Source organism: Calidris pugnax, unplaced genomic scaffold, assembly GCF_001431845.1.
Source record: "Calidris pugnax isolate Ruff unplaced genomic scaffold, ASM143184v1 scaffold18, whole genome shotgun sequence".
Classification (NCBI taxonomy): Eukaryota; Metazoa; Chordata; class Aves; order Charadriiformes; family Scolopacidae; genus Calidris; species Calidris pugnax.
In genome coordinates, this window is record NW_015090812.1 from 3,769,001 (window position 1) to 3,778,038 (window position 9,038).

The window sequence follows — 9,038 nt, forward strand, 5'->3', positions numbered from 1 at the left end:
TGGGAAGGTGGATGGAGATTCAGCAGGACCTGGAGGGCTGGGAGAGGCTTGGTTTTGATCTGGTTTGGTTTATGGGGTGGGGTTTTTTTTAAGCATTTTGAAAATTCAGCTTTTAGGCCAGGGGAGTGGTTCTTCTTGGCTGCACTGGGCTGAGGATGGGCTCAGGGGACCTTCCTCACACCCAGCCCACCTGGCTGCAGGTGTGGGGGGGAGGTTCTGGAGTGAAAAGGAGGAGATTTTTGGCCACCTGTCCCCCAGGGTTCACCCGTTAGAGGCTGGAGGAGCTGGGAGGATGGAGGCTGGTGTCCCATGCAGCCGGTGACCGATGGCCCAAGGGAGAAGGAGCTGGGTCTCACTGCCTCCTGCTTCTGGCTGGAGTCCTGCACCGCTGGGAGGTAAGCAAGGGAGGGGAGGGATGTGAGTGTCACCTTCAAAAAATAATATATATACAGAAATATGGAGGCTGGCAATGGGGTCTGCTGCTCCCCCTCCTCGAGTGAGGGCTGGCTGCAGTGCAGGGTGGGTGAATGCTCCAGCGTGGGATCCACCTCAGCTCCAGGCTCTGAGCCTCTTGAGGTCTGGAGATGGAGAAAGCCAGGCAGGGCTGGCCTGGCTCCCTGCAGCGCCTGGGGAGAGACTGGGCCTTTTTTTAGGTCTTCAGATGAGTGGTTGCAAGCGGCGGGTGCCTGAAACGCTCCCGGGAGCTGCTGTCTGAGCCTTGTTCTCTGCCCTTGACTAGTTGAGGCAGGACACGGCTGGCTGCGCTTGTGCGGCTTCTCTTCCCCCTTGGGGGAACGCTCAAGCTTGGGCTGAGGGCTTGGGAGGGCTACGAGCCACCCTGGAGCTCTGCTGGTCCTGGGGGATGATCCCACCCAGCACCCACAGCCGCAATTCCAGGAGGAAGAGTGGTGAGGTCCTGGGATGCTCACTCATGGAGCAAGGTGGGGGGTTGATGAGCTCGGTGTCTGCTGGGTTTGGGAACCACCCAGAAGAATCATCACTCCTGCAGAGCTCATTAGCATGTAATTAACAGCAGGGCTGAGGAACAGGGGGGTTGGCACCACAGATGTCCCCGTGCGGGGTCCATAGCCGTCCCCCCAATGTGGTTTTTGGTCCAGGGAATCACATCCCTCCGTGCTTTGCAGAAAGCAGCTTGTGAACATTGTCCATCATTGGGAAACATGACCCCCAAGGGTAATTAGCTGATGATTACGAGGACCTCCTGGCTCCCTGGGGCCATCCCTGCCCCAGTACTTCTGCCTGATATGTTTATTGTGGGGAACAGAAGAGCCCGTCCTGTTGGTTGTTACCAGTTAGAGCCTACTTTTGTTAAACACCGCCATGAGAAACTGCCAAGATCCCTCCTCTGAATGTCTCCTGAGCCCAACCTCAGGGATAATTGTCTCCCACATTAGTTTTCATTAAATTAAAGGTGGGAGGAGGATCAGAAGAACCAGGGGCTCCGGTTTGAGCACGATGTGTGCTTGCTGGCGCCACGAGTGCAGCCCGTGGAGTTGGATTTTCCACCAGGAGAGGTTCAGGGGAAGGTAGCGTGGAGCGTTTTCCACTAGGAGAGGTTCAGGAGAAGGTAGTGTGTGGTGGTAGAGCTGGTCTAACACACCGTGCATCATCTCCAGGGCAGGCTGGGGCTAGATCCCGTGACAGAGGCTGCAGAGGACTCCTCCAGGCAGCCAGGCACTGCTGGGGCTCCACCTCCAGCCACCCTGTTCTCGCATGTTCTGCTTCCCCCAGCTGCCGTTCATTAAAAGTTAATGCCTGGTTCTTGGTCTGTGCTGAGGTAATGCCATTCGTGGGCTGACGAGCCTTCATAACTTATTGATGCCAACCCAGATGTGCCTCTGTGACCCATTGTCCTGTTCTGGGTCCCACCTCCCTCAGCTGGGCTAATTCCAGCAGGTCACACTGGAGGAATGAGCGGCTGAATCACGTGTAGGGTGCTTGGGAAGGCCAGTGGGACACCACACACTTGTGGTAGGGGCTGCCAGGTTCACAGACCTCATACTTGCACCATGACAGACCAACCTGAGAAACTGTCACAGGTTGGAAGCTGGAAGCCCTGCTCTGTTTGTTCCCCTTGAGTTCCTCTCCTGGACCTCAGAGGAGCTCACTCAGCACAAAGATGAGCTGCTCCTTCCAGTAACACGTGAGTCCTGCTTTCCTTCCCACCATGGGTGAGATCAGCTGTGCCCCAAGCAAGCCAGGGACATGATCTTGCATGCTTATGTATGGTCACCTCATCTCAAGTGGCTTCCTGATGCCTCTTGTGACCTGCTGAAGCCTCATTCCCCTGACTGCCCCATGTCTTACTGCTTCTGCCATTCTCAAAATTGCCTTTGTTCTGCCTCTGTTCATCTCTCCCTGTGCTTTGTCTCTGCTCAGTCTTGGCAACAGCAGGACTCCAGCTCCACTTAGTTTCTCTTCTTGCTCTACCTGCCCTAATAGAGATGTCTTTGTTGAGAGGTGAAAGCATCTGAAGGGACTTCGGCTCTTTCCCACATAGACCATCTTCACAGATTCCCTCATCTACCAGATGCATGCGAGGTGTTTCATTTCTCCATGCCTCCTTCTCCACCAAAGCCACTCTTCCACCACGCTTCCTTGGTGGAACCACTCTGCTGAGGAACATCAACGTCTCCCTACGGGGACTCCTCCCAGAGAGGGGTGGGCTGGAAGGGTGAGGGGGTGCAGACACCCCAGGGCTGTTGCCCAGATCTGTTCAGCAGTGTCTCTGTGACACAGCAGAGCCAACAGCCTGAGAAAGAAACACTGACCGGAACGGGCTCCACAGAGCATGAGCATATTAAAATATATTCCTAAATAACCAGGTGCAAATCGATTAATTAGCTGAGTTAGGCACCCCTTGAGCAGGCAGAATGAACATGATGTAGATCAATGTGATGCTCACTAGATTGTTTCTCTTTTGAGCATCTTCTAAATACTGAGGGATTTGCTCCTTTAACTTGGAGTGGATGGATCCCAATTTACCGGGTACAGCTGCTCATCTCTAATTTGACCAGAATAAAAAATAATCTGTTTTCTGAAACCTGGGGAGCAGGTTTTGGTAGATTGAGACTGGAAGATGCAACCAGGGTGTTCACCCAGACGGTCAGGGGGGTCACAAAGCACAGCCCAGACTCCGACACCAAAGTGAGCTGAATTTCTTGGCAATCCTCTCTCCCACACCTTAAAACAGCGTGGGCTGCCCCATTCCCTCCCACGCGCTGGAGGGCATCAGTGCAGAACTGCGAAACATTCTACATTTGGCTGGAGCTAATTTAGCCTTCCTTTTACAAAAACCACACTAATCCCCCACCCCCCACTCTTAAAAAGACTACGCTTCCTGCTCAGTTAACTCCGTGTGGCAGGAAGAAATTCTTCCTTTGTGTTTTTAGCAGCAAATACCAGCTACTGGGCACCAAAGTTTCCTGCTACATTTACACCACCTTCCCAAAAATGGGTAGGTCTCTTCATCTCAGGGTTGAGGAGCTAGGGATGGAGGGGGGGGATAAAAGAATTGTGGTTCTACAGCTCCAACAAAGCCATCCCAGCGATTAAGCGCTTTGGGAACGAAGCGGCAGGGAAGCGTAATATATCCCAAAGCAGCCAGGAGAAAAAAAAAAAACAAAAAAAGAAAAAAAAACCCCAAAGTAAAAGCCAGGCAGAAGGTAAAAAGGCTTATGTCTCAGGCTCCCCTCTTGAAGCTTTGTGAGTCTCTGCTGCGCACGCCGCATTCAGAGCTACTCAAAAGCAGCCTCAGAAAATAGGTTTGAGTCCAGCTCTCGGGCAAAAGCAGCCGGAGAGCAGCAGAGCCCGCGCGGAGGAATAATGACCGGCTTGTGTTCTTTCTAGGCAACGGCAGGAAAGTGCAGGAGGATGCATTTGATGACTCTCTCTAACCCGAATCCAGAGGTGAGCCCCTAAAAATGAAAGAGTTTCTTCGTGCACAATTTAGTTTAAAAAATTTATTTTTTTTTTACTTTCAGTAACAATATAATTTATTTTTTTTAAAGTAAATTAATCCACCTCTCTTTAATTATGTGACGGTTCTGGCAAAGAGAAGCAGCAGGTACAGTTGGTGAAGTATTTTCATTCGAGCTGAATTTCACACAGTTCCATGCAGATACAGTGCCAGAAACTTCTTGAATGTGTCTGGCTGAAAGCCATATATTCCAGCGGGCTTCTGCAGAGAAAAAAAAAGACATGGATGCTCAGTTTGCAGCAAAGTGATTAATGTAGACAAACAAGGGCTTTAAATACCGCTTGAATAAGACTCCAGACGTGGCAGCTTCCAAATTGTGCCTGCCCTCCCTCCCCACATTGGTTTGTGTGCGGGTGTTGCCACTGGTTATACATCTCAGATGGCATAAACCCTTTGCCCATCAAACCCAGATGCCTTCCCAGTGTCACAGAATCGCATGGGGTTGGAAGGGACCTCTGGAGATCATCTAGACCAACCCCCTGCCAAAGCAGGTCCACCCAGAGCAGGTTGCACAGGAACATGTCCAGGTGGGTTTTGAATGTCTCCAGAGAAGGAGACTCCACCAGCTCTCTGGGCAGCCTGTTCCAGGGCTCTGCCACCCTCAAAGTGAAGAAGTTCCTCCTCATGTTTAGGTGGAACTTCTTATGTTCAAGTTTGTGCCCATTTCCTCTATCCTGTCACCAGGCACCACTAGAAAAAACTCTTGACACCCACCCTTTAAGTATTTACAATCTTGTCACCAGGCACCACTAGAAAAAAGACTCTTGACACCCACCCTTTAAGTATTTACAGGCGTTGATCAGATCCCCCCTCAGTCTTCTCTCCTCAAGACTAAAGAGTCCCTCAGCCTCTTGTAAGAGAGATGCCCCAGGCCCTTAATCATCTTTGTAAGACAGGTGCTCCAGGCCCTTAATCATCTTTGTAGTCCTTTGCTGTGCCCTCTCCAGCAGTTCCCTGTCCTTCTTGAACTGGGGAGCCCAGAACTGGACAACAGCATCACAAGGGCTGTTGTCCAGAGTAGATAGAGCACGGCACTCTATTTACTCTGTGGCAGAGCTGACAGTTGTGTGTCAGCACTCCCTTCATCAGAGCATGAGCTGATACAAAACACACATATGAGGAGCTGGTAGATTACAGTAGGGCCTATCTTCAGGTAGAAGTTCCTGTGAAGCTCAGCATGTGGTTTGCACGCTGGGCAGTACAGCAGTGCTTACAAATATTCCCCATCAGCAACACATGCCTAAGAAGAAGGTCGCTGCCCATGTCAGGTCCCTTCTGCTGCTTTAAACCCCCCCCCTGCAGCTTTCAAACACCCACCAGAGGCGAAAGGGTAGAGTTTCTGGGACCATTTCCCCGAGTTTTGCTTACCGTAACGACTCTCTTCTTGATTTCGGGAACACACTGAGCTTTTTCATACAGGTTCTGATCGGAGTCAATCCAGACCAGATTTTTTATGCCATCATTAGAGACGAGGTCTGTTGTGTTTAACTGGAACACCATGAACTGGAAGAGCTGGCCATCTGTGCCAACGCTCTGCACCACTATTGGCTGCTCCAAAACCTGGGGATCGTTCTAGGAAAGGAGGAAGGATGGTTAAAAAGCCACTGAAATTGTATGAGTACTTGCTGATTCTGCATCTTCTACTTGGTTTAAAGCCAGTATTTTAATAAACGTATTGTTACCTTGCCCAGAAAATTACTCTAGTCAAACAAGTTTTGAATGTAGATTTTGTATTTTAATTAAAATTCCTCCTTCAGCAAGCAATGAAGTATCAATTTACATAAGGAGCTGTGGGGTGGGTTGGAGTTTTACAGTTCAACTTGCTCCTTGGTTCCTTCCCATTACCATTCCAATGCGTGTTACATCACGAACATGCTCACGGCTGAGAGACAGTTTTCTGGATCAAGCAGACACCAGTAACCAGACCTGGAGGTTCGAGTCAGACCTCTGGAGAGGGAAAGCTCAGATTTGAAAACTAATCTAACGTGCCACGGCAAGGGAATGGCACGACCCTTCCCACCAGCTGGAACGTGAGGGAAAGAACAAAGGCCCAGCGAGGCCGCAGCAGTCTCCGGTACGTACCCCGTAGAGCAGCTTAGCCTTTGCCAGCGCGTTGCCGAAAGCAAACATCAGCATTTTAGCACGGAGCTGTTCTGGCCTGAACCTGCGAGTACGAACGTTGGCCGATTCCAGGAAGAAGAGAGTGTGAGGATGAGAGTAGGGATAACCATCTCTGAAACCTAAAACAGCAGATAATCGTGTCAGGAATCGCTCAGCAAGAGCCCGCGCGGCTGATATTTTCTCCCCTGCTTTGAGGAACTGTCAACTCACTGGGATTTAAGTTCTTCTCCACAGCCCTGCCTAGGCCACAATACACTTGCCATGGGTCTGGAACACTCATCCTGCACACCCTGTGCCCAGCAACTATGCTTCCTCGTTCCCACCCACCCCCTACCCACAGCTGTCTCGCAGCAGACGGGCAAGGCCTGAAAGAAAATGATGACCAACAGCTAGATTTACCTGTATCGTTGAGCTCTTTGTACACATTCACTTCCTGAAGATCGATTGTCGGAGAGATGGGATAGAAGGTCTCCAGAACGTGTTCTTCAGTGGCCAGTATCTCCTCCTTGGAGGCTACTGGTGGTATCGGGGCCATAGAGTTCATAAGTATTCCGTTCAGGCCACGGACCTGAAGGAGAATGGATTCTGGGGAAGGAAATTAGGCTACATTCAAACATTGCTGAAATAACATAAGGGAAAGGTGTATGATTCCTTTGGGGCAGCAGCATTCTAGCAAGAACTTGCTCTGCAAGGCTCGCTCTTTCCCTCTCACCTCCAATCTAAACTTACATAGCAGCTCAGCTATAGGTTCTTCTAAAATACCAACTTTCACTGCTGGTGTCAGTTTCTTAACTAAACATATGTAGAAAAACAACAGTACAGATTTTGGACATACAAAAAAGTAAACAATCAGTTCTAAGGCACTGGTTCTCTTCTCCTGCCATCTTGTTGATGTTGTCTAACACCCTAATAATCTCCTCAGGGCAAGGATCCTGCCACCTTCCAAGGCTGCCCATCCCTACAGCACTACTTAAAACTGACAGACTTGCACGGTTCCAGAAATTGTTTCATTTTCCCCAAGGCCTCAGCCTTAAAGCCAGCAGCTTTGTTACCCCTCTTACATGAATGACAAGAGCTAAATGCATCCACCACAGCAGCAACTAACCTCTTTCCCAGGTAGCTGATATCTTGTACTTTCTAGCCAACATTCTTTTAGTCAGAGCAGGATACCTCGCAGCCATTGACCGACATAAATGTATCAAATCTTCAAACAGTACCGGGCTTTAGAATGAGAGAAAAAAAACAAAACAAAACAGTTGCATAAAAAAGTGTGAGCGTAATGGCGGACAGATGCTGCTGGGACATGAATGCTGTTAACATTACTGTATGTAAAATATATAACAGCATAACATTTCCAAACAGCTAACACAGATTTCAAATTAATACACCACACGGCAGTCCTGTTCCAAGTTGGCAGAGGTAATGCTTACACTACTTATTTAAAAATTGACATTCTGCATCAGCTAGAAGTAGATCTCAAGTCGAAACACAGACCTTGGCCTGAAAGATGCTTTAATGTAGAGTATGTGTTTACATCGGTACTACTGTCAATGTTCAGAACTGGGGCTTTTGGTTGTTGTTGTGTTTTACAAGTTGACAACCTGATACAAAGGGTCTAACAGTTTTGCACAGGACGTGAATTGTTCAACAGCAGATCTTGGCGCCAGGACTAGAGGAAACGGCCTCAAGTTGCACCAGGGGAGGTTCAGGTTGGATATTAGGAAAACTTTTTAGACTGAAAGTGTTATTAAGCATTGGAATGGGCTGCCCAGGGAAGTAGTTGAGGCACCATCCCTGGAGATGTTCAAAAGACAGGTTGACGTGGTGCTGGGGGACATGGTTTAGTGAGGTTTTTTTTGGTCAGAGTTAGGTTGATGGTTGGACTAGATGATCTTGAAGGCCCCTTCCAACCTAGACGATTCTATGTGTGAACTTTTCTTTGCAGTCTTAAAAAATCTGGTTCTTGAGCTACCTGCTTGATGACTGGCTTATGAGAAAGGCGCAACAACAGAGGGGAAAGATCGTCCCTACGGCCGAGGACTCACCAATAATGTTCTCTCCTGGGAGCAACTTCTGTCGTGTCCCAGAACCGTGCGTGCGAGATGGCACGCTTTGCCCCCTCCTCGTAGTGCTCCAGCTGGTGGGCCGGGTTGTTGACGATGCTGAGCACCGACGGGGGCAAACCTTCCACCAGCTTCGTCTTGGTGAGCCACTGCGCTTGCCGGACTCCTTGGAAATGAAAAAAAAACCAAAACAAAACAAGAAATATGTGTGACTGAGGCCTCTGGGCAACGGGCCGCCAGTGCGGTTTTTTGACACTGGGTGAGGAGAAGCCGTGGCTGGAGGGAAGGGCGAGTGCTTGAACAGGCTGTGCGGCCCGGGGCAGGGCTGGGGGTGCAGAGCGGGGTGTCCCGGGCCGAGGAGGCCCCGGAGGAAGGGCGGCCGGGCCGTACCTTCCAGCATGCGGACGCCCTGGTGGCAGACGTAGCAGCCGCGCTCCTTGTAGAGCGGCATCTCCTCGTAGCGCGGCCCCGGCGAGTGCCGGGGATCGTGCCAGCCGCGGTCCCAGGGCGGGAAGTGCGGCCTGGCTAAGCCGGGCACGAAGTACTGCCGCCCGGCGTAGGTGATGGTGTCCAGCTCCACCTGCTCCCTCACCGGCCGCCGCTCCACCGCCCGGGCCAGTTCCTCCGGCGGCGGCCCGCGGGTGGTCCACGGCGTGCGCGGCAGCGGCCCGCGGGGACGGGGACGCCCCCCACAGGTGAGGATGCCGCGGGTGAGGACGCCGCGGTCCCGCACCGCCACCGCCGCCCGCCTCAGCGCCATCGACCCCGCCGCCGCCATCCTTCTCCTCCTGCCGCTGCCTCAGCGCCCGCCCGCCGCCATCTTGGCGCGCGCGGCACGGCGGGAGCGCGGCCGG

At 51.4% G+C, this 9,038-nt stretch overlaps 1 protein-coding gene across 1 annotated transcript; it reads right to left on the reverse strand.

The window, feature by feature from the left end:
- Window positions 1-3,968: 3,968 nt before the first annotated feature.
- On the reverse strand, window positions 3,969-8,997 carry MRPL37 (mitochondrial ribosomal protein L37). The gene is made up of 7 exons (XM_014938999.1): window positions 8,575-8,997; window positions 8,167-8,350; window positions 7,227-7,342; window positions 6,521-6,706; window positions 6,083-6,240; window positions 5,369-5,572; window positions 3,969-4,201 (listed from the first exon to the last, which is right to left on the reverse strand). Exons 1-7 carry the CDS (start codon window positions 8,960-8,962, stop codon window positions 4,124-4,126), a joined length of 1,314 nt encoding a protein of 437 aa, XP_014794485.1. The 5' UTR covers window positions 8,963-8,997; the 3' UTR covers window positions 3,969-4,123.
- Window positions 8,998-9,038: the final 41 nt, after the last annotated feature.